The sequence below is a fragment of the Haematobia irritans genome, chromosome 5 (genome assembly GCF_050003625.1).
Source record: "Haematobia irritans isolate KBUSLIRL chromosome 5, ASM5000362v1, whole genome shotgun sequence".
Lineage (NCBI taxonomy): Eukaryota > Metazoa > Arthropoda > Insecta > Diptera > Muscidae > Haematobia > Haematobia irritans.
In genome coordinates, this window is record NC_134401.1 from 127,929,528 (window position 1) to 127,956,910 (window position 27,383).

General features: G+C 32.8%; 2 protein-coding genes across 3 annotated transcripts in view; one reads left to right on the forward strand and one right to left on the reverse strand.

The window, feature by feature from the left end:
• Positions 1-27,383, reverse strand: part of LOC142238937 (semaphorin-2A-like) — a 525,466-nt gene that overhangs the window by 485,097 nt on the left and 12,986 nt on the right. The window lies entirely within an intron of this gene.
• LOC142240242 (uncharacterized) lies at positions 18,365-19,822 on the forward strand. The gene is made up of 2 exons (XM_075311934.1): positions 18,365-19,391; positions 19,462-19,822. Exons 1-2 carry the CDS (start codon positions 18,456-18,458, stop codon positions 19,573-19,575), a joined length of 1,050 nt encoding a protein of 349 aa, XP_075168049.1. The 5' UTR covers positions 18,365-18,455; the 3' UTR covers positions 19,576-19,822.

Sequence of the window (27,383 nt, forward strand, 5' to 3'; positions counted from 1 at the left end):
CTTTCAGTTTTCTCACTCTGTAAGAACATCGACTATAATGTGCCCAAGAATTAATACACACTATATGCAGCACTCATTTGTAGTGAGGTCCTCAAGAATTTGGAACTCCATAATACCATATAACAGCCGTAATTTTTCACTCACTGTGAATGAAATCAAGTCAATTTTTGCTACAAATATCTAATCTGGCCATTGTTTTTCTTATTTATTTTTATCAAAAGTCAAATAAAATTTGATAGGTTGGTGCAATATGATATGAGTTAGTTCTAAGATTATAGTTTTTAACAATAAATTAAGCAACATATTATTATTGTAATTGGTCATAATTTCCTATCTTACTCTGAATTTAACTTTGTAATCATTTAGGCCTGTAGGGCTTTTCGATTACTAATGAAATAAATGAAATGAATATGAAATGAAATAAAATTTTCTATAGAAATAAAATTTTGATAATATTTCTATAGACATAAAATTTTGCCAAAATTTTCTAAAGGACTAAAATTTTGACAAAATTTTCCATAGAAATAAAATATTGAAAAAATTTCCTATAGAAATAAAATTTTGAAAAAAAATTTCCATAGAAATAAAATTTTGAGAAAACTTTCCTATAGGAATAAAATTTTGAGAAAATTTTCCTATAGAAATAAAATTTTGATAAAATGTTCCTATAGAAATAAAATTTTGACAAAATTTTCTATAGAAACAAAATTTTCCTATAGAAATAAAAAAAATAAAATTTTGAAAAAAATTCCTATAGAAATAAAATTTTCACAAAATTTTCCAATAGAAATAAAATTTTGACAAAATTTTCTATAGAAATAAAATTTTGACAAAATTTTCTATAGAAAGAAAATTTTGACAAAATTCTTTATAGAAATAAAATTTTGACAAAATTTTCTATAGAAATAAAATTTTGACAAAATTTTCTATAGAAATACAATTTTCACAAAATTTTCCTATAGAAATAAAAACAAGAATATACGGCCGTAAGTTCGGCCAGGCCGAATCTTATGTACCCTCCACCATGGATTGCGTAGGAACTTCTACTAAAGGCTGTCATCCACAATCGAATTACTTGGGTTGCGATAACACTTGCCGATGGCAAGGTATCGTAAAACTTTTTAACACTGTCTTCTAAATTGTAAGTTAGTCCATAAGGGGTATATATTAAACAAAAAAAGGCCGATTAAGTACGTATATAATTCAGTTTGACAAAATTTTCTATAGAAATAAAATTTTGACAAAATTTTCTATAGAAATAAAAACTTGACAAAATTTTCTATAGAAATAAAATGTTGACAACATTTTCTATGGAAGTAAAATGTTGATAAAATTTTCTATAGCAATAAAATTTTGACAAAATTTTCTATAGAAATAAAATGTTGACAAAATTTTCTATAGAAATAAAATGTTGACAAAATGTTCTATAGAAATAAAATGTTGACAAAATTGTCTATAGAAATAAACTTTTTACAAAACTGTCTATAGAAATGAAATTTTGACAAAACTTTCTATAGTAATAAAATTTGACAATTTTTACATGGCTGTTAGAGGCCATATACTAACGAAATGTACCAAATTTCAACCGCATCGGATGACTTTTGCTCCTCCAAGAGGCTCCGGAGGTCAAATCTGGGGATCGGTTTATATGGGAGCTATATATAATTATGGACCGATATGGACCAATTTTTGCATGGTTGTTAGAGACCATATACTAACACCGCGTACTAAATTTCAATTGGATCGGATGAATTTTGCTCATCCAAGAGGCTCCAGAGTTCAAATCTGGGGATCGGTTTATATGGGAGCTATATATAATTATGGACCGATATGGACCAATTTTTGCATGCTTGTTAGAGACCGTATACTAACATCAGGTACCCAATTTCAAACGGATCGGATGAATTTTGCCCCTCCAAGAGGCTCCGCAGGTCAAATCTGGGGATCGGTTTATATGGGAGCTATATATAATTATGGACCGATATGGACCAGTTTTTGCATGGTTGTTGGAGACCATATACTTACACCACGTACCAAATTTCAATCGGGTAGGATGAAGTTTGCTCCTCCAAGAGGCTCCGGAGGTCAAATCTGGGGATCGGTTTATATGGGAGCTATATATATTTACGGACCGATATGGACCAATTTTTGCATGGTTGTTAGAGACCGTATACTAACATCAGGTACCAAATTTCAACCGGATCGGATGAATTTTGCCCCTCCAAGAGGCTCCGGAAGTCAAATCTGGGAATCGGTTTATATGGGGGCTATATATAATTATGGACCGATATGGACCAATTTTTGCATGGTTGTTGGAGACCATATACTAACACCACGTACCAAATTTCAATCGGGTAGGATGAAGTTTGCTCCTCCAAGAGGCTCCGGAGGTCAAATCTGGGGATCGGTTTATATGGGAGCTATATATATTTACGGACCGATATGGACCAATTTTTGCATGGTTGTTAGAGACCGTATACTAACATCAGGTACCAAATTTCAACCGGATCGGATGAATTTTGCCCCTCCAAGAGGCTCCGGAGGTCAAATCTGGGAATCGGTTTATATGGGGGCTATATATAATTATGGACCGATATGGACCAATTTTTGCATGGTTGTTAGAGACCGTATACTTAGACCACGTACCAAATTTCAACCGGATCGGATGAATTTTGCTGCTCCGGAAGGCTCCGCAAGCCAAATTTGGGGATCGGTTTATATGGGGGCTATACGTAAACGTGGGCCGATATGGCCCATTTTCAATACCATCCGACCTACATCGATAACAACTACTTGTGCCAAGTTTCAAGTCGATAGCTAGTTTCGTTCGGAAGTTAGCGTGATTTCCACAGACGGACGGACAGACGGACAGACGGACGGACGGACATGCTTAGATCGACTCAGAATTTCACCACGACCCCGAATATATATACTTTATGGGGTCTTAGAGCAATATTTCGATGTGTTACAAACGGAATGACAAAGTTAATATACCCCCATCCTATGGTGGAGGGTATAAAAAAATAAAATTTTAAAAAAAATTCCTATAGAAATAAAATTTTCACAAAATTTTCCAATAGAAATAAAATTTTGACAAAATTTTCTATAGAAATAAAATTTTGAGAAAATTTTCCTATAGAAATAAAATTTTGACAAAATTTTCTATAGAAATTAAATTTTGACCAAATTTTCTATAGAAATAAAATTTTGACAAAATTTTCTATAGAAATAAAATTTTGACAAAATTTTCTATAGAAATAAAATTGTGAAAAAATTTCCTATAGAAATAAAATTTTGACAAAATTTTCTATAGAAATAAAATTTTCTATAGAAATAAAATTTTGACAAAATTTTCTATAGAAATACAATTTTGACAAAATTTTCTATAGAAATAAAATTTTGATAAAATTTTCTATAGAAAGAAAATTTTGACAAAATTTTCTATAGAAATAAAATTTTGCCAACATTTTCTATAGAAATAAAATTTTGCCAACATTTTCAATAGAAATAGAATTTTGACAAAATTTTCTATAGAAATAAAATTTTAAAATTTACTGTAAAAATGAAGTTTTGTCAAAATTTTCTAAAGAAATAAAATTTTGAAAAAATTTTCTAAAGAAATAAAATTTTGACAAAATTTTCTATAGAAATAGAGTTTTGACAAAATATTCTATAGAAATAAAATTTTAACAAAATTTTCAATAACATAAGTTCATTTCAGTTAAAGATTTAGAAAATTTTTATTAGAGTTTATCTTTTTGTTAGTGCAATTTTTCTAAGTGTTTACTAGTGATTGGATCATCCAACTTCACTTTTCATCCAATATTAATAAAAAATCGCAGCAGTTACACAATTGCCACAGATGCAATATGCTTTTATCGAAATGACCAGTTAATGGAAAAACAGGTCCCAGATAAACTTTTCTTTATACCACAACCAATCCAGCTGTTTTAGTGATTTTTGTACTCTTCAAAAAGCCCATAAAATCAGTTACTGGTTATTCCATTCAATGGCATAACAAAATTTAAATGCTGGATCAGCATAAATGAAAACTTGTATTGCATGCTGTTGACTGTTGATTGGTAAGGATAGACGGCTGGTCTTCCACAGATCTATCAACTCATATCCCAGCAAGAGGTAATTTGTCTTTTGAAGTGCTTTAACCTTCTACCACCCATTTGCTACCTTTGCTTTAGAAAGCAGCTGTAATAATGATGATTGTTCGTTGCAATGCTGGTATGGTTTTTGAATGTCGGAGAATTATCCCATGGTTCCCATTGTTGATTGTATAAATACTTTGCATTGGGGTTATTTGATTTTCATTTAGGATTGGTTGTTGTTTTTTTGTACTTTGATCCATTTTATGAGCGTTTACTTTGCATTTTACCACCCAAAAGATAGACAGAATACAATGACTGTGTATTGGGTTTCCCTTAACTGATATTTTTTGCAAAAACATCAATTGGTCTAATTTCTATGGAGTTTTAAGGATGTGTTGGTGGCCACATTTACTTGGAGTTCCATACAGACCGACTGAATGTCTACCTTTCCCCATGCCAATTGCCTTCTTTTGTTCACCACTTTACGAAACCTAGAAGTATGCTTTCGTTTTTTTTCTGCAGAAATGAATTCTGTTTCCGTTAAAATAGTTAACATTTCCTTTGTGTTGCGATTTTGTTTGGGTGATTGTTATGTCTGAGTATTAATGTGTGTATGTGTGAAAGAACATGTTAGTGTATGTATGTATGGTCATTTTATGTGGTCAATGTTATTGCCACTTTTAATTTTTATTTGCTTATCGTCTTGTTCGTTTTTGGTTTTTTTCTGTCGTTCACTCTTTGCTCATTTGCTTTTAGCATAGGTTTCACAAAAGGCTCAGAGTACAGTGGGAGAATCTACAGGATTGAACTAAAAAAAAAATATTTTCTAGAAATATTATTAAACCGTGAGGAAAATAAAACTTTATTGACCATCATCGAATGTGAGTAGTTTGCAGACCCATGGCGATCGAAATGGAACTTGGACAGAGTTTAGAGGTATAGACACAAAATGTGAGTGAAATTTGTCAAGGTACTGGACAAAATCCATGGGTCCACGATAAAAAGTAATATTATGCCCTTGAATTATATTTGTAATAATGATCATATCATCACATTGAAATAAATTGTTGACATTGTTTTAACGAATTTCTTTATATATATCCTGGGTCGTGGTGAAATTCTGAGTCGATCTAAGCATGTCCGTCTGTCCGTCCGTCTGTTGACGTCACGCTAACTTCCGAACGAAACAAGCTATCGACTTAAAACTTGGCACAAGTTGTTGTTATTGATGTAGATCGGATGGTATTGCAAATGGTCCACTTTTACGTATAGCCCCTCAGATTTGGCTCGCGGAGCCTCTTGCAGGAGCAAAATTCATCCGATCCGCTTGAAATTTGGTACATGGTGTAAGTATATGGCCTCCCACAACCATGCAAAACTTGGTCCAAATGGGTCTATAAATATATATAGCCCCCATATTAAATGATCCCCAGATTTGGTTTGCGGAACTTCTATGAGAAGCAAATTTTATCCGATCCGGCTGAAATGTGGTACATGGTGCTAGTATATGGCCTTTGACAAACATGCAAAACTTGGTCCACATCGGTCTATAATTATATATAGGCCCCATTTAAACCGATCCCCCGATTTGCTTTGCGGAGCCTGAAAGAGAAGCAAATTTAATTCGATTCAGCTGAAATTTGGTACCTGATGTAAGCATGGTACGGGGTGTTGGTATATGGTCTCTAACAACCATGCAAAAATTGGTCCACACCGGTCTTAATTATATATAACCCCCATTTAAACCGATCCCCAGATTTGACCTCCGGAGTTATTGGAGGATCAAAATTCATCCGACCCGGTTGAAATTTGGTACGTGGTGAAATTTGGTATATTGCGCTAGTATATGGCCGCTAACAACCATGCCAACAGTGGTCCGTATCGGTCTATAGTTATATATAGCTGATCCCCAAAAATAATCTACCAAAATTTTATTTCAATAGAAAATTTTATAAAATTTTTTTTACTATAGAAAATTTTGTCAAAATTTTATTACTATAGAAAATTTTGTCACAACGTTATAACTATACCCAACAAAACTTATGATTACTGTTGGTACTTTCAACTTTTGTGGAAGTGGAAAATCTTACTCAGATTTCACATCATTGTTGTTGTTGTTGTTGCCATCAATCCCTGTAATTGCTTTCTTCACCGTTTTGTGGGTTGTTGAAACTTCGTTTGGCTTAATTTAAAATCGCTGCATTGTTGTTGTTGGGCGTAATTGGAATTGGAAAACTAATAATTTTGCTCATATTTAAGGGGGAAGAATTCCCCAGTCCTTCATTGGATTTTATTTCTATAGGAAATTTTGTCAAAATTTTATTTCTATAGAAAATTTTGTCAAACTGAATTATTTACGTATTTAATCGTCCTTTTTTATACCCTCCACCATAGGATGGGGGTATATTAACTTTGTCATTCCGTTTGTAACACATCGAAATATTGCTTTAAGACCCCATTCTGAGTCGATCTGAGCATGTCCGGTGAAATTCTGAGTCGATCTGAGCATGTCCGTCCCTCCGTCTGTTGAAATCACGCTAACTTCCGAACGAAACAAGCTATCGACTTGAAACTTGGCACAAGTAGTTGTTATTGATGTAGGTCGGATGGTCTTGCAAATGGGCTATATCGGTCCACTTTTACGTATAGCCCCCATATAAACGGACCCCCAAATTTGGCTTGCAGACCCTCTAAGAGAAGCAAATTTCATCCGATCCGGCTGAAATTTGGTACATGGTGTTAGTATATGGTATCTAACAACTATGCAAAAATTGGTCCATATAGGTCCATAATTATATATAGCCCCATATAAACCGATCCCCAGATTTGACCTCCGGTGCCTTTTGGAAAAGCAAAATTCATCCGATTTGCTTGAAATTTGCTACGTGGTTTTACTATACGATATTTAACAACCTTGCCAAAATTGGTCCATATCAGTCCATAATCATATATAGCCCCCATATAAACCGATCTCCAGATTTGGTTTTGGAACCTCTTGGAGTAGCAAATTTCATCCGAGTCAGTCGAAATTTGGTACATTGTGCTAGTATATGGCCGTTAACAAACATGCCTAACTAGGTCCATATCGGTCTATAGTTATATATAGCCCTCAGGTAAATCGATCCCCAATCACACAAAAATTTGTCCATATCAAGTTCATAATTGTATATAGCCCCCATATAAGCGACCCCCATATTTCAATTCTGGCTCCCTACGTACCGTGCAAAAGTCCATATCGAATCGTAATTATTTGTAGACTTACCTACACACACCTTTTTTGTCTAATATATACCACGTATGGACTAACTCACAATTTAGAAAACGATGTTAAGAAATTTTAAGATACCACAACCCAAGTAATTCGATTGTGGATGACAGTCTTTCGAAGAAGTTTCTACGCAATCCATGGTGGAGGGTACATAAGATTCGGCCTGGCCGAACTTACGGCCGTATATAAAGGGTGATTTGTTAAGAGCTTGATAAATTTTTTTTTTTAAAAACGCATAAAATTTGCAAAATCTCATCGGTTCTTTATTTGAAACGTTAGATTGGTCCATGACATTTACTTTTTGAAGATAATTTCATTTAAATGTTGACCGCGGCTGCGTCTTAGGTGGTCCATTTGGAAAGTCCACTTTTGGGCAACTTTTTCGAGCATTTCGGCCGGAATAGCCCGAATTTCTTCGGAAATGTTGTCTTCCAAAGCTGGAATAGTTGCTGGCTTATTTCTGTAGACTTTAGACTTGACGTAGCCCCACAAAAAATAGTCTAAAGGCGTCAAATCGCATGATCTTGGTGGCCAACTTACCGGTCCATTTCTTGAGATGAATTGTTCTCCGAAGTTTTCCCTCAAAATGGCCATAGAATCGCGAGCTGTGTGGCATGTAGCGCCATCTTGTTGAAACCACATGTCAACCAAGTTCAGTTCTTCCATTTTTGGCAACAAAAAGTTTGTTAGCATCGAACGATAGCGATCGCCATTCACCGTAACGTTGCGTCCAACAGCATCTTTGAAAAAATACGGTCCAATGATTCCACCAGCGTACAAACCACACCAAACAGTGCATTTTTCGGGATGCATGGGCAGTTCTTGAACGGCTTCTGGTTGCTCTTCACTCCAAATGCGGCAATTTTGCTTATTTACGTAGCCATTCAACCAGAAATGAGCCTCATCGCTGAACAAAATTTGTCGATAAAAAAGCGGATTTTCTGCCAACTTTTCTAGGGCCCATTCACTGAAAATTCGACGTTGTGGCAGATCGTTCGGCTATTCATGATGAAATGTCAAAGCATACTGAGCATCTTTCTCTTTGACACCATGTCTGAAATCCCACGTGATCTGTCAAATACTAATGCATGAAAATCCTAACCTCAAAAGAATCACCCTTTACTTGTTTCGTTTAATATATACCCCGCATGGACTAAGACGGTGTTAAGAAGTTTTAAAATACCTTGTCATCGGCAAATGTTACCGCAACCCAAGTAATTCGATTGTGGATGACAGTCGTTAGTACAAGTTTCTATGCAATCCATGGTGGAGGGTACATAATATTCGGCCTGGCCGAACTTACTGCCGTATATACTTGTTTAATAATGGACTCAATATTAGTGGCATACTAACGCTGCAGGTTCAGAATCAACTATAGCTCCTAATATCAGACATTTTTGTTCAGATTGTGATAAAACTCCCATAACTATGTACCCCTTAATGTTCTTAAATATGGTAATGCGGTTTTCCCCATTAAATATGGAAATGCGGTTTTCCCCAACCTATACCATTGATACCCCACAAACAATGTTTACTATTTCAGTAGGGGTGGTTTAGGGTATGATATAGTCGGCCCCGCCCGACTTTCTACTTTACTCTCCTGTTTATAAATGAAAATGTTACATCAAAATTCGAGATTATAAAACTCTTACAGGAAATAGAAAAAGTTTTGAAATAAGATATTTTGAAAATCAGATATTTTGAAGGAAGTCTCAGTACAAATAAATAATAATGTGTAGAGGTCAAACATAAAATTTGAAAAAACATCTCTTTGGCCAAACCGTAAAATACGTACTTCAATATTTAGATAGTTTACAAATAAAATGGCGAACTTATTATACTTTCGCATTCTAGATATGGTTAAAGGTTATAAACAGGAATGTAAATATAATTTCAAATTTATATTTTGATACATAGATATCATCGATGCATCCCACTGTTTTGTGATTGCAGCATTTGTGTACTAGTGTTGACTGTCTGTCCAATTTTGACTTTTTTAATGGTCCATTCCCGTTTTGTGTGTACATGTATTGAGTGTTGTCTAGACGATATTGTTGCCTAATACACAGATTTTTTCTAGCATTATGACAATTTTGTTTGTTGAAATTTTCTGCCTTGATTCAGTGAATGAGTGGCAATTTACCACACTGAGCTATTGCAACTATTAGAAATATGAGACAGTTAGAGACTTTTAGTGGGGAAAACAAATGAGAAATAAAATTGGAAACTTTATACGCCTAATATCAAAATTAGGAAAAAATGAAAAAAGTTATGATGCCAACAGGCGTAAAATAAAATATTTCTGTGTTTCGTGGAAATCATTTAGGTACTTTTGCTTTATTGTAACTTCCGAACTTTATTGGGATGCATTGGGAAGAGACATTATCGTTAGTCCAGAGGTCAAATCAAATGGTACATTGAGCGGAAAATTGAGCATTAGATCACGCTTTTATACTTGGATAATGTGAATTCCATTAGGAAATACCTCATATGAGAATTTAGAAGTTAAATATGGCACCTTTGTATTTGAACAAATTCATTCGCTTATATTGTAACAATTCATAGTCATTATTTGCCATCATCTCAATTGTGATTCCAATTGCCGTCTATGGTGTACTCAGACAAATCCATGCTTATTTCCATGTACATTTAAGCTTTTACTAGTATGTGTGGTCGAATGGTCACCATGTGAATTGTTTCATTTTATGTCCATCTGTAAATGGAGGAGCCTTTTTCGTAGCCTGTATCAACAGTCGAGGTATTTGTGTGAATTAAGGAAGGCCTTAAAACCCCAAAAAGTTGTCCTTTATTATGTAAGGTGCAAAGTAACAATTATAACATTTTACAAATGAGTTAATAGGATATAATGATACACGGAAAAAAATATTTACGTGATATTAAAGATTTCATTAAATTTGGGACACAAATTTTGTAAATTTGAAATATTGTAACTTTAGATTTAAGATAAAAAATCTTCAAATATAGGCCAAGACTTATTTTGAGTATTTAGCGAAAACATTTTTACTTTGACATTTTTATACCATGAACCACATAGTGGTTAGGGTATAATAAGTTTTATCTGCCAAAAATGTGCCTACCAGAAATATTGATTTTAGACCCCATAAAATATATACCGATCGACTCAGAATCACCTCCTGAGTCGATCTAGCGCTTGTTGTCCGTCCGTCCGTCCGTCTGTCCATGTATTTGTTGTTCACAGGATTCCGGTCGCAATTATTAACCGATTTTGATGAAGTTTGGTACAGGGAGTTTTTTCGGCACAAGGACGAACGCTATTGAATTTGGAAGAAATCGGATCAAATTTAGATATAGCTCGATTTCTACAAATGGGGTCACGTTGCCCGTTTTTACTAACCGATTATCTTCAAATTTGGCACAAAGTAATCTTTTTCATCACACTTCAAGTGTGCAAAATTTCATCGAAATCGGTTCAAATTTAGATATAGCTCCCATATATATGTATGGCCCGATTTTAAAAATTTGCCACAAAACCCTTATTTATTACCCGATCTTACTCAAATTTACCAAAAGATAGCCTTCTGTAGTATCAACGAAACCTATTAAATTTCATTGAAATCTGTTCAGATATATATATATATATATATATATATATATATATATATATATATATATATATATATATATATATATATATATATATATATATATATATATATATATATATATATATATATATATATATATATATATATATATATATCCCCAAATTTAGCCACAAAACCCTTATTTATTACCCGATCTTACTCAAATTTGGCAAAAGGTAGCCTTCTCTGATATCAACCAAACCTGCCAAATATCATCCAAATCGGTTCAGATTTAGATATAGCTCCCATATATGTATCGCCCGATTTTCACAAATTTGGCCATAAAACCATTATTTATTGCCCGATCTTACCGAATTTAGCAAAAGGTAACCCTCCGTAGTATCAACCAAACCTGCCAAATATCATCTATATCGGTTCAGATTTAGATATAGTTCCCATATATATGAATCGGACGATTTTCAAAAATTTGCCATAATAACCTTCTTTTAAAACCAAAATAGGCTTATTCATTACCCGATCTTACTAAAATTTATTATTTATTTCATCAATCAAACCTAGCAAATATTATCAAAAAATAGGTATAGCTCCCACATATATGTATTGCACGATTTTGAAAAATTTGCCCCTAATAACTATATTTTTGACCATAGAGGCCTCATTTATAATCAAATTTAGCACAAGGTAACCTTCTGTGGTCAAACTTGCCAAATATTATCCAAATTGGTTCAGATTTAGATATAGCTCCCATATATATGCTTAGCTAGATTTCCCCAAAGTTTGCTATAATCCTCTTATTTATTAAACAACTTTACTTAAATTTCAAAATTTATGTATTAGACGATCTATTTAGCCATACATGTAGCTTGTACATAAATATATTGGCCAATTTGCACGAATTTGGATTTATTACACAAACTAATTTAGTGATTTCCTCTTTATTTAATAATGGAAGCAATATTAGTGGCATACAAACTCTGTAGGTTCAGAATCAACTATAGCTCCTAATATCAGACATTTCTGTTGAGATTCTGATAAAACTCCCATAACTATGTACCCTTTAATGTCGTTACATATGGAGATGCGGTTTATCTCCCAAACCTATACCATTGATACCCCATAAACAATGTTTACTAATTCAGTAGGGGTGGTTTAGGGTATGATAAAGGGTGATACGGTCAAAATTTGGTCAATATAAACTTGACGTATTTCTTTCAATTTTGCATTTAAAAAACCTGAACACTCCTCATTTTGAAGGTGTGTGTCTGTAGAATGTTGCTCCTATTTTGATTTTGGAATTCACTCTTCAGTTGTCAAAATGCCGTCCAAACAAGAAGAGCAGCGTATCATAATTTTGCTCGCGCATCGCGAAAATCCGAGCTATTCGCACGCAAAGCTGGCAAAATCGCTAAAAGTTGCCAAATCAACCGTTACAAATGTAATTAAAGTGTATGGGGAACGTTTGTCGACAGCCAGGAAGTCTGGATCGTGGGAAATCGAAAACCGGAAGCCGCTGAGACGACAAAGAGAGTTGCCGGTAGTTTCAAGCGAAACCCTAACCTCTCTCTCCGAGATGCCGCAAATAAGCTGGGTGTATCGTCTACAACCGTGCATCGAGCCAAAAAACGAGCCGGACTATCGACTTACAAGAAGGTAGTGACTCCAAATCGCGATGATAAACAAAATACGACGGCCAAAGCGCGATCCCGGAGGCTGTACACGACGATGCTGACGAAGTTTGACTGCGTGGTAATGGACGACGAAACCTACGTCAAAGCCGACTACAAGCAGCTTCCGGGACAGGAGTTTTATACGGCAAAAGGAAGGGGAAAGGTAGCAGATATTTTCAAGCACATAAAACTGTCAAAGTTCGCAAAGAAATATCTGGTTTGGCAAGCCATCTGTACCTGTGGCTTGAAAAGCAGCATTTTCATAGCTTCCGGGACTGTCAACCAAGAAATTTACGTGAAAGAGTGTTTGAATAAACGTCTGCTGCCTTTCCTGAAGAAACACGGTTGTTCCGTACTGTTTTGGCCGGATTTGGCATCTTGCCATTACGGTAAAAAGGCCATGGAGTGGTACACCGCCAACAACGTGCAGGTGGTTCTCAAGGACAAGAACCCTCCCAACACGCCAGAGCTCCGCCCAATTGAGAAATACTGGGCTATTGTCAAGCGGAACCTAAAGAAGACCAAAAAAAATGCTAAGGACGAGCAGCAGTTCAAGGCAAACTGGCTTTCTGCGGCGAACAAGGTGGACAAGATGGCTGTACAAAATCTGATGGCAGGTGTCAAGCGTGAGGCCCGGCAATTCGGATTTGGAAAAGCGAAAGCCTAACTGAATATTTTTCCTGAATTTTATACTAATTGAACTTGAAAAAGAAAATTAATTTGATTTTTAAGTAAACGATTTCACCGATTTACACGCGTTTTCCCTTGACCAAATTTTGACCGTATCACCCTTTATAGTCGGCCCCGCCCGACTTTCTACTTTACTAACTTGTTTTGAGTCTACATTCTCTCCATTCTCTAATCAAAAAGGCCCTGAAAGACATTCAGTCTTACTCCTATTAAAAATTTTAGAACTGTAAGCTTTTTTGCCAATACCAATGTAGGATATTCGAGTGGCCAGATGGTCAAAATGATTATATGTGTTTTGTATTGTTGTTGTTTTTTACACCAACATTTTTTGATGGGATTTTAATAGTTTTGACCTTAGATTACAAGTTCCTGACTAGGCGGCTGGCTTTCTAACTGGCTAGCTGGCTGACTGGTCGGTTGTTTATATTACCATTAGCATTTTAGTGTTATTTGCAGAACTTCTCTATTTGTCATTCCTGCAATTTCTTCTTCACATTCGTGGCTTTTTCCATATGGGGGTGGTATTAGTGGTAATATTACCACAGAGTTTGACCTTTGGTCATATCGATGTGGTCCCGCATTGTCAGGGTGGCACTTTGTATACAATTATGTTTATGTAAGGAATTGGGGATATGTTCGTATGGATGAATTTTATTGTGGTAAATATTGCTTGATTGTGCGTGGTTAATTAAGCACTACTAAGGATATTATTCGTATATATATGGAGAATATTATGTGTAATTTAAAAAGTGGTTTTGCAATCTAAACAAGTATAATCATAAAGAATCTGTATTGAAAAAAAATAATAACAAATTTAACATAGTTTAATACAAATTATAAATTTTCTCTCAAATTGGTTAAAATATATATGGGCGGGACAATGGATCTTGTGGATTCTAGCCCAAACCCCTATTCTGTCACATAGACAGCGGTTGTAAAGTTCAATCTTAAATCAAAAACATTTTCTTCTAAGCGAACATATAATTGAGATCTGAAAACAGAAATTAGAAAACGTACGTACACAGAAAAAAATTTCACGAAAATTTTTCCAGTTAAAATCTTAATTGAATTTTAAAAAATATTCAATTAAAAATTTAATTGATTTAACAAATTTTTTAATTGAAATAAAAATCAATCACACCAATTAATAGTATCAATTAAATATTTAATTGGATCAATTAATTTTTTAATTGACTGTCAATTGATTTTTTAATTGATACTATCATTTCTGTGATTGAAGACATTTCAATTAAAAAATTAATTGGATCAATTAATTTCGTGATTGAATCAGAAAAAACTTTTTTTTTGTGTATGTACGCAGTAAGAAGAGCTTTCTTTTCTGAGGAACGAGGTGTTAGACAAGCAAAGTTTTCATTTGACCCTAAATAATTTTCTTTAAATGCAAAAAATAGGAATTAGAGACAATCGTTGAATCGCATATCATAAATTTGGGTTTGTTTGATCTAAAAGAAAATACTTTAAAAGAAAATGGGAATTTCGTTTGTCTATTGAGTCCATTATTAAACAAGTATATACGGCCGTAAGTTTGGCCAGGCCGAAGCTTATGTACCCTCCACCAAGTATTGCGTAGAAACTTCTACTGAAGACTGTCATCCACAATCGAATTACTTGGGTTGCGGTAACGCTTGCCGATGGCAAGGTATCTTAAAACTTCCTAACACCGTCTTCAAAATATTTTTTAGTTTAATATATACCACATATATTAAACTAAACAAGTATGTACGGCCGTAAGTTCGGCAAGGCCGAATCTTATGTACCCTTCACCATGGATTGCGTAGAAACTTCTACGACAGACTGTTATCCACAAATTTCAACTCACTCGGATGAAATTTGTTCCTCCAAGAGGCTCCAAAACCAAATCTCGGGATCGGTTTATATGGGGGCTATAAATGATTAGGGAATGATATGGACCACTTTTGGCATGGTTGTTAATTATAATATACTACCACCACGTACCAAATTTCAACCAGATCGAATGAATTTTGCTTCTCCAAAAGGCACCGGAGGTCAAATTTGGTGATCGGTTTATATGGGAGCTATATGTAATTATGGACTGATAGGAACCAATTCCTGCATGGTTGTTGGATACCATATACTAACATCACGTACCAAATTTCAACCGAATGGGAAGAATTTTGCTCTTCCAAGGTGCTCCGGAGGTCAAATCTGGGGATCGGTTTATATGGGGCCTATATATAATTATGGACCGATATCGACCAATTTTTGCATGAGTGTTTGAGGCCATATATTAACATCTCGTACCAAATTTCAACTGAATCAGATGAATTTTGGTCTTCCAAGAGGCTCCGAGGGTCAAATCTGGTGATCGGTTTATATGGGGGCTATATAAAATTATTGACCGATATCGACCAATTTTTGCATGATTGTTAGAGACCATATACTAACATCATTTACCAAATTTCAGCCGGATCAGATGAAATTTGCTTCTCTTAGAGGCTCCGCAAGACAAATCGGGGGATCGGTTTTTATGGGGGCTATATATAATTATGGACTGATGTGGACCAGTTTTTGCATGGTTGTGAGAGACCATATACTAACACCATGTACCAAATTTCAGCCGGATCGGATGAAATTTGCTTCTCTTAGAGGCTCCGCAAGACAAATCGGGGGATCGGTTTATATGGGGGCTATATATAATTATGGACTGATGTGGACCAGTTTTTGCATGGTTGTTAGAGACCATATACTAACACCATGTACCAAATTTCAGCCGGATCAGATGAAATTTGCTTCTCTTAGAGGCTCCGCAAGCCAAATCGGGGGATCGGTTTATATGGGGGCTATATATAATTATTGACTGATGTGGACCAGTTTTTGCATGGTTGTTAGAGACCATATACTAACACCATGTACCAAATTTCAGCCGGATCAGATGAAATTTTCTTCTCTTAGAGGCTCCGCAACCAGATCGAATGAATTTTGCTTCTCCAAAAGGCACCGGAGGTCAAATCTGGTGATCGGTTTATATGGGAGCTATATGTAATTATGAACTGATAGGAACCAATTCCTGCATGGTTGTTGGATACCATATACTAACATCACGTACCAAATTTCAACCGAATGGGAAGAATTTTGCTCTTCTAAGGTGCTCCGGAGGTCAAATCTGGGGATCGGTTTATATGGGGCCTATATATAATTATGGACCGATATCGACCAATTTTTGCATGGTTGTTTGAGGCCATATATGAACATCACGTACCAAATTTCAACTGAATCAGATGAATTTTGGTGTTCCAAGAGGCTCCGAGGGTCAAATCTGGTGATCGGTTTATATGGGGGCTATATATAATTATGGACTGATGTGGACCAGTTTTTGCATGGTTGTTAGAGACCATATACTAACACCATGTACCAAATTTCAGCCGGATCAGATGAAATTTGCTTCTCTTAGAGGCTCCGCAACCCAAATCGGGGGATCGATTTATATGGGGGCTATATATAATTATGGACCGATATGGACCAATTTTTGCGTGGTTATTAGAGACCATATACTAACACCACATACCAAATTTCAACTGGATCGGATGAATTTTGCTACTCTAAGAGGCTCCGGAGGTCAAATCTGGGGATCGGTTTATATGGGGGCTATATATAATTATGGACCGATATGGACCAATTTTTGCATGGTTTTTAAAGACCATATACTTACACCATATACTAATTTTCAGCCAGATCGGATGAAATATGCTACACTTATAGGCTCCGCAAACCAAATCTGGGGGTCCGTTTATATGGGGGCTATACGTAAAAGTGGACTGATATGGCCCATTTGCAATACCATCCGACCTACATTATGCTTAGATCGACTCAGAGTTTCATCACGATGCAGAATATATATACTTTATGGTGTTTTAGAGCAATATTTCGATGTGTTACAAACGGAATGACAAAGTTAATATAACACCATCATATGGTGGAGGCCATAAAAATTAATTGTATCAATTTTTTTTTTTTTATTTTATTAATAAGTTTATTATATGAGTTAATCAATTAAAAAGATTTAGCTTCCATTGGAAAAATTTGGTGATATTTATTTTATTTTGTTTATTAAAGAATTTAAAACCATAACAAATTATGATATTAAATGAGATAGGTACTAATAACAAAGTTTTTCTCTGTGTGCTTTTCGGGTATTGTATTAAAAACGTGCGGGGATTTCCCTTTAATTTACTTTACTCTTGTTCCGAAATTTCTTATAAATGAACGTAAATGTGTACAATCTAGTATGAATGAAATGGAATCAATAGAATAGAGCGAATTATTCAATGTCATTCCCTTAAATAAAGCTACATGGTCATTGTTAGAGATTAACGATCAGTATTTCCCTATTTTTTTTTTTTTTTTTTTTTTTGGAGAGTATCAAGTTTCTTATCGCACATTTTTGCTTTGTTATCTGTTATGAATTTAGTTTGTTTTGATTTTGTTTTCTTTATATGCTGCTGTTATTGTAAATAAACAAATAATATTTTGATGTCTGTTTTTGTAAAGAAGAGTTGAAAAATGTAACCAGCTTTATATTATGCAGATGTTCTTCATTTAACCCCACAATGAAATTACAACATTTAAAAAATACTAAATGACAATTTTTCCGATAAACACAAAAACTGAATGCTAAATTCAGACACAAATAAGCTAAACTGGTCACACTTATCGAGAGGGTAGTTTTTTCTTTGGGTATTTTTCTATCGTTTATATTTACTTAGCGTACCATCAGTTTCATGCCCATTTTGATGGATCGTATCTTGTACTTTTTATTTTCTCAATCATTATCAAGAGAATTTTATGGAAAGAGTAAGGGTTTTATCTCGTCCTTCTCTTTATATTTCGTAGAGTATCAGTTTCTCAGTCATTCATATATTTCTTGTCGTTTGCCCCTTTAGCATACCTAATATTCTTAAGAACATTGAAGAGAAAATGTGTGAGGGAGAGAAAGACCTACAGCCTCCCAGTTGCAAAGTCTTCCCTACTGATAACAACACATGAAATCCAAAGACCTATGACGTCTCAACTAATTCAGTACTATTTAAGCATTCACAGAGAGCACACATTACGGAATTGTGTCCAACTATACGAACAATAATATAAAAAAAAAAAAAATACAATGCGTTTGCTATTCAATGCAATTCTATTACATCTCTCGATGGTCATAGTTCTGGTCGATTCCTATGACCCATATACCGAATCACCCCATTTTAGGGATTTGGAACAATCAGCAACTATTTCACCAGAAATTGTCAACGAATTGAAAGATTTTGAAAACCTAATACCAACGACAATAGTCGATGCAATTGTGGCCAAACACTATGTGATCGATGGCAATTTTCGTACGGCCTTTAAGTATTTGCGGAGTAATGAATTCACCCACTTTCAAAAACAGCTGCTAGATGTGCCAGAAATTATTGAAGTATTGGATTTTCTCCATATGATGGTTAATGCAACAACGAGAACAGAAACAACAGCAGCATCAGCATCTACATTGGCCGGAGTAAAAGCATCATCGTCATCATCATGGGAACCATACGAATTTAATGATAATAGTATGCACGAAGTATCCTCTAATTCAGTGACCACTAGCCCTGGCACCAAGGCCACCAAAGCGAAAACAACAAAAACCCATTTGGAATCAGAAACGGTTGATGTTCTCGCATACGAAAGACCACAATTAAATGAGCTGGAGTATTCTGATGATGTCAGGCTTGGAAATAGTGCTGGTCCTGCCTCTAAGGACCATCATCAGCCATTAGTGGAAATTGTGCTTTTGGACTCGCAACAGAGTCCCGACGACCATTCCAACTCCGTTATTGGTGGCTATCACAATACTCAACATGGGCATCGTCGTCATCATCGTCAGGATCTATCTAGCAACCCTCACCCATTGGGCTCATTTACATCATTTGTTGCCGAAATAATAGGAGAATTACCACAGCCCGCATATCAGCATATGATTACCGCCAAATGCAAGAAAAATGCTAAATTTGCAGATTTCTATAAAGCATTGAGAAGTGCCAATTTCAAGCCGTTCATCGATGAGGCAATGGTAAGACTCATTTTGGGGAATAACGCAAATTCGATAAATTTCAGTGAAATTTTTGTTTTTCATTTTCCAGAAGACTCCAAATATTCAGCAAATTATCAAAAACCTAAATTCCCATGACATTGATGTGAAGGCATTGGAACCTATAGCGTTTCAGGTTATCTCATGGGGGCCAAAAGTGCAGTAAATCTTTGAATGGAATGGGTTAAATATATAGTTTTAAGTTTAAAAAATATGAAAAAATGGGAGAAAGGACTGTTTAATGGGAAATATTAACTACCTCGTTCGAAAATTGTACTAAACACTTTTTCTGATTTCCACAAAGCGTTGCTTAAAAAAAGGAAAATATAATAATCTGATGTGTTTTTTAACTATCATTTACTAATAAAGACTTTCTCATAAAATAAAACAATGGACGAAAAGTAAAGAAAAAATCATTGTAGCAAAATTATAATCATACACTCAAAAAAAAAATTAACCATTTTGTTCACTTAGGCTAATATAACTTTATGTTAGTTCATGGAATTATTATGTTTGGAGAAAGCTTCCTTTACTCTGGCATAAGTAGTTGTTATTAATGTAGGTCGGATGGTGTTGCAAATGGGCCATATTGGGCCACTTTTACGTATAGCCTTCATATAAACCGATCCCCAGATTTGAACTCCGGAGCCTCTTGGAAGAGCAAAATTCATCCGATCCGTTTCAAATTTGAAACGTTGTGTAAGTATATGGTCTCTAACAACCATGCAAAAATTGGTTCATATCGGTCTATAATTATATATAGCCCCCATATAAACCGATCCCCAGATTTGAACTCCGGAGCCTCTTGGAAGAGCAAAATTCATCCGATCCGTTTGAAATTTGGTATGTGGTGTAAGTATATGGTCTCTAACCACCATGCAAAAATTGGTTCATATCGGTCTATAATTATATATAGCCCCCATATAAACCGGTCCCCAGATTTGAACTCCAGAGCATCTTGGAAGAGCAAGAAAATTTGGTATGTGGTGTTAGTATATGGTCTCTAACAACCAAAAATGCAAAAATTGGTCCATATCGGTTCATAATTATATATAGCACCCATATAAATCGATCCCCAAATTTGACCTCCGAAACCTCTTGGAGGAGCAAAATTCATCCGATTCGGTTGAAATTTGGTACATTACGCTAGTATATGGCCGCTACCAACCATGCCAAAATTGGTTAATATCGGTCTATAGTTATATATAGTCAATCCCCAATCAAACAAAAATTTATCCATATCGCCAAAAATAAACTACTAACATTTTATGTTATTCCCATAGAAAATTTTGTCAAAATTTTATTACGATACAAAATTTTGTCAACATTTTATTTCTATAGAAAATTTTGTCAAAATTTTATTTCTATAGAAAAATTTTCAAAATTCTATTTCTATAGAAAATTTTGTCAATATTTTATTTCTATAGACAATTTTGAAAAAATTTTATTTCTAGAAAAAAATTTATTTTTTCAAAATTTTATAAAAATTTTATTTATGTAGAAAATGTTGTCAACATTTGAACTATAGAACATTTTGTCAAAATTTTATTTCTATTGAAAATTTTGTCAAAATTTTATTTCTATTGAAAATTTGGTCAAAATTTTATTTCTATAGAAAAATTTTCAAAATTCTATTTCTATTGAAAATTTTGTCAATATTTTATTTCTATAGAAAATTTTGAAAAAATTTTATTTTTGCAAAGGTATATTTCTATAGAAAATTTTGTCAAAATGTTATTTATGTTGAAAGCGTTGTCAAAATTTTATTTCTATAAAACATTTTGTCAAAATTTTATTTCTATAGAAAATTTTGTCAAAATTTTATTTGTTTTGTTTGTTATTGTTGGTTTCTCTTCAATCATTATTGTTGTTTTTGATTTCAGCTTAAAACCATGCATTGACTAAACTACAAATGTAGCTTAACAAACAGAGGAAAAGTATGCTTGTTAAATTTATTTGGGTAAAGCCCTATAGACTGCAAGATGGTTGGATGTATAGCTGTTTCCGCATTACCACATTCCTCATCAGCATCCTCTACTTATCGTATAAAAACTATCAACCAATTAATAGAATAAATTCGGGTAATTCACACAACCCAAAGTGAACTTCACTTGAATCTTCCAAAAAAATGTTTGATAGCCGGCTACTGCCTAAACAAATGTGCAAGCATATCTCTTTTCCTGGTTAAGCTATACTTGTAATTTAGTCAATGCATGGTTTTAAGCTGAAGTTTGACAACAATAATTTTTATTTCTATATAAATTTTTGTAAAAATTTTATTTCTATAGAAAATTTTGTCAACATTTTATTTCTATAGAAAATTTGGTCAACATTTTATTTCTATAGAAATTTTTGTCAAAATTTTATTTCTATAGAAAATGTTGTCAAAATTTTATTTCTATAGAAAAGTTTGTCAAAATTTTATTTCTATAGAAAATTTTTTCAAAATTTTATTTCTATAGAAAATTTAGCGAAAATTTTATTTCTATAGAAAATTTTGTCAAAATTTTATTTCTATAGAAAAGTTTGTCAAAATTTTATTTCTATAGAAAATTTTGTCAAAATTTTATTTCTATAGAAAAACTTTTCTATAGAAATAAAATTTTGACAAAATTTTATTTCTATAGAAAATTTTGTCAAAATTTTATTTCTATAGAAAATTTTGTCAAAATTTTATTTCTATAGAAAATTTTGCGAAAATTTTGTTTCTATAGAAAATTTTGTCAAAATTCTATTTCTATAGAAAAGTTTGTCAAAATTTTATTTCTATAGAAGATTTTGTCAAAATTTTATTTCTATAGAAAATTTTGTCAAAATTTTATTTCTATAGAAAATTTTGTCAAAATTTTATTTCTACAGAAAATGTTTTCAAAATTTTATTTCTATAGAAAATATTGTCAAAATTTTATTTCTATAGAAAATTTTGTCAAAATTTTATTTCTATAGAAAATTTTGTCAAAATTTTATTTCTATAGAAAATTTTGTCAAAATTTTATTTCTATAGAAAAGTTTGTCAAAATTTTATTTATATAGAAAATATTGTGAAAATTTTATTTCTATAGAAAATTTTGTCAAAATTTTATTTCTATAGAAAATTTTGTCAAAATTTTATTTCTATAGAAAATTTTGTCAAAATTTTATTTCTATAGAAAATTTTGCGAAAATTTTGTTTCTATAGAAAATTTTGTCAAAATTCTATTTCTATAGAAAAGTTTGTCAAAATTTTATTTCTATAGAAGATTTTGTCAAAATTTTATTTCTATAGAAAATTTTGTCAACATTTTATTTCTATAGAAAATTTTGTCAAAATTTTATTTCTATAGAAAATTTTGTCAAAATTTTATTTCTATAGAAAATTTTGTCAAAATTTTATTTCTATAGAAAATTTTGCCAAAATTTTATTTCTATAAAAAATTTTGTCAAAATTTTATTTCTATAGAAAATTTGGTCAAAATTTTATTTCTATAGAAAATTTTGTCAAAATTTTATTTCTATAGAAAATTTTGTCAAAATTTTATTTCTATAGAAAATTTTGTCAATATTTTATTTCTATAGAAAATTTTGTCAAAATTTTATTTCTATAGAAAATTTTGTCAAAATTTTATTTCTATAGAAAATTTTGTCAATATTTTATTTCTATAGAAAATTTTGTCAAAATTTTATTTCTACAGAAATTTTTGTCAACATTTCATTTCTATAGAAAATTTTGTCAAAATTTTATTTCTATAGAAAATTTTGTCAAAATTTTATTTCTATAGAAAATTTTGTCAAAATTTTATTTCTATAGAAAATTTTGTCAAAATTTTATTTCTATAGAAAATTTTGTCAAAATTTTATTTCTATAGAAAATTTTGTCAAAATTTTATTTCTATAGAAAATTTTGTCAAAATTTTATTTCTATAGAAAATTTTGTCAAAATTTTATTTCTATGGAAAATTTTGTCAAAAATTTATTTCTATAGAAAATTTTGTCAAAATTTTATTTCTATAGAAAATTTTGTCAAAATTTTATTTCTATAGAAAATTTTGTCAAAATTTTATTTCTATAGAAAATTTTGTCAAAATTTTACTTCTATAAAAAATTTTGTCAAAATTTTATTTCTATAGAAAATGTTGTCAAAATTTTATTTCTATAGAAAATTTTGTCAAAATTTTATTTCTATAGAAAATTTTGTCAAAATTTTATTTCTATAGAAAATTTTGTCAAAATTTTATTTCTAGAGAAAATTTCGTCAAAATTTTATTTCTATAGAAAATTTTGTCAAAATTTTATTTCTATAGAAAATTTTGTCGAAATTTTATTTCTATAGAAAATTTTGTCGAAATTTTGTTCGATTGTGGATGACAGTCTGTAGTAGAAGTTTCTCTGCAATCCATGGTGGAGGGTACATAAATAACATTCGGCCTGGCCGAAATTACGACCGTGTTTAATATATACCCCGTATGGACTAACTTACAATTTAGAAGACGGAATTAAGAAGTTTTAAGATACCTTGCCATCGGCAAATGTTACCGCAACCCAAGTAATTCGATTGTGGATGACAGCCTTTAGTAGAAGTTTCTACGCAAACCGTGGTATATGTACCCTCCACTCCAGATTCGGCCTGGCCGAACTTACGACATTATATACTTGTTTTCATTGAAGTGAGTGAAGGTATGTCCTTGAAGTAAATATATAAAATATTATTTATTTAAAGAAATATTTTTTTTTAATTTAACTAGATTTTGATTTGAGATAGTATTTGACTTTGAGGTGAAAATTTATAATTAGCACATTATGTTTCTTTAATTTCAGCTGCAAACCGCTTGTAGTCCAATATACAAACGTAGCTTAGCCAATGGAGGGCAAATGTGTTAATCAATTTGACAAATGGTTTTACCAAAAGAAATTTTAATTAGCCAACACAAAAATTCCAAACAAAAATCTCTTATCCCAGCCGAAAGTACTCGATGAGAGGACAAAAGTAATTTCTGTCCTTCGTATTTCATAACCCTTTATAATTTTGTCGCCAAATTGGATTTTGAGCTTTCTTTTGCAATTTTCTTCTATTTTTCGCATGGCCATAGCTCATGCGAAAAGTGGTACATTTTGTGAGAAATGAAAATTACTGCAAAGGAAATTTGCAGAATGGATCAATTTGAGAGAAATAACTCCCGTATATAATTTCCATAAGGAGTTAGGATATAAGACCCAAAAAATAATCATCTCCTAATATGTAGAAGTTTCCTTTTGCTGCAAAAAAGTGTCTATAGCAAATAAAAAGATTACAGACAATAAAAATGACAATAACGATTTCAGCTATTAACTATATTCTTTAAATCCGAACTTATTTTATTTCTTCAATGTTATCCAAAGAAATACCACTTCATTTGATATTCCATTAAGAAAAATATACAAAAAAAAATCAAATACCAGCCTTTAACCAACACGAGTCATCTCAGACACAAAGCCACAAACTAGAAATAAGACCAAATAAAGTTTTTGATGTAGACATTCAAGGTTTCATTATATATCTAAGAAGGAAAATATAAAAGTAACACAACATTAGCCTCAAGAAACCGGTCTCAGACATCATCATAAAAACTAAAATACTGACAAGGTAGACACTGGCTTACTGCATCTAAAGGAGGTTCATAACAAAATCCCTTTACTTTACTCGTCTTGCATTTTATGGGCAAAAGAAAACATTTGCCAAATTGTTTTGTGAATAACAAGCAACAAGACTTCCTTTCAAAGTCATTGCAACCATTCGGCTGATGCGGCTTTTAAGAAATTACAATTCAAAAAGTACCAAGAATGTTGTCCGTTATAAAATTCATTATAAATGGTTCTTTTCGGTTGAATTCTTATGTCGAACTATACGCTTTTTATTATCCAGCTTACACAGAAAATGCATTTTTAAACACATATGTTTGCGATTGTCTGGCATCGTTGTTGCACTGCATTATGGGCTATGTTTGAGTGAAATGTGAATAAATTTAAACGAACTATTTAATGTTAAAAGTGTGTGGGATCAAAGATGTAATGAAATAATTTATGCCAAAATAAGAACTAACTTATAGGACACAAATATTGGAAAAAAGTTTGGTATATTAATTAAAAATATTTTTATACCCTGCTCCACACTGTGGAACAGGGTATTATAAGTTAGTGCATATGTTTGCAACACCCAGAAGGAGACGAGATAGACACATGGTGTCTTTGGCAAAAATGCTCACGGTGGGCTCTTGACTCGTATAGCGATGTCCGTCTGTCCGTGAACACATTTTTGTAATCAAATTCTAGGTCGCAGTTTTAGTCCAATCGACTTCAAATTTGGCACAAGTATGTGTTTTGGCTCAGAATAGATCCCTATTGATTTTGGAAGAAATCGGTTCAGATTTAGATATAGCTCCCATATATATATTTCGCCAGATATGGACTTATATGGCCCCAGAAGCCAGAGGGAGTAGAATTAGCACTGTAGCTATGTGTGCCAAATTTGGTTGAAATCGGTTCAGATTTAGATATAGCTCCCATATATAGCTTTCGCCCGATTTACACTCATATGACCACAGAGGCCAATTTTTTGCTCCGATTTAGTTGAAATTTTGCACAGGGAGTAGAATTAGGATTGTAGCTATGCGTGCTAAATTTGGTTGAAATCGGTTCAGGTTTAGATATGGCTTCAATATATAGCTTTCGGCCGATTTACACTCATATGACCACAGAGGCCAATTTTTAATTCCGATTTAGTAGAAATTTTGCACAGGGAGTAGAATTAGCATTGTTGCTATGCGTGCCAAATTTGGTTGAAATCGGTTCAGATTTAGATATAGCTCCCATATATAGCTTTCGCCCGATTTACACTCATATGACCACAGAGGTCAGTTTTTAACTCCGATTTAGTTGACATTTTGCACAGGGAGTAGAATTAGCATTGTTGCTATGCATGCCAAATTTGGTTGAAATCGGTTCAGATTTAGATATAGCTCCCATATATAGCTTTCGCCCGATTTACACTCATATGACCACAGAGCCCAATTTTTAACACCGATTTAGTAGAAATTTTGCACAGGGAGTAGAATTAGCATTGTTGCTATGCATGCCAAATTTGGTTGAAATCGGTTCAGATTTAGATATAGCTCCCATTTATAGCTTTCGCCCGATTTACACTCATATGACCACAGAGCCCAATTTTTAACACCGATTTAGTAGAAATTTTGCACAGGGAGTAGAATTAGCATTTTTGCTATGCGTGCCAAATTTGGTTGAAATCGGTTCAGATTTAGATATAGTCCCATATATATGTTTTTCTGATTTCGACAAAAATGGACAAAATACCAATATTTTCCTTGTAAAATCGCCACTGCTTAGTCGAAAATTTGTAAAAATGACTCTAATTTTCATATACTTCTAATAAATAAATCATAAATAAACTTTTGCGAAGTTTCCTTAAAATTGCTTCAGAGTTAAATGCTTCCCATATTTTTTTACTAAAATTGTGTTCCACCCTAGTGCATTAGCCGACATAAATTTTGAGTCTATAGATTTTGTAGAAGTCTATCAAATTCTGTCCAGATCGAGTGATATTTAGATGTATGTATTTGGGACAAACCTTTATATATAGCCCCCAATACATTTGACGGATGTGATATGGTATCGAAAATTTAGATCTACAAAGTGGTGCAGGGTATAATATAGTCGGCCCCGCCCGACTTTAGACTTTCCTTACATGTTTAAATTTAAAAACTGGTAATCACCAATGTCAAACTAAGAGATACTTAAATTTTTCGAAGAAATAAAATTTTGACCAAATTTCCTATAGAAATAAAATTTTGAAAAAAATATCGATAGAAATAAAATTTGCCACATTTTCTATAGAAATAAATTTTTGTCAAAATTTTGGAAAAATTTTCTATAGAAATAAAATGTTACAAAATTTTTTATATTTATATTTATTAACTTTAAAAACTGGTAATCACCAATGTCAAA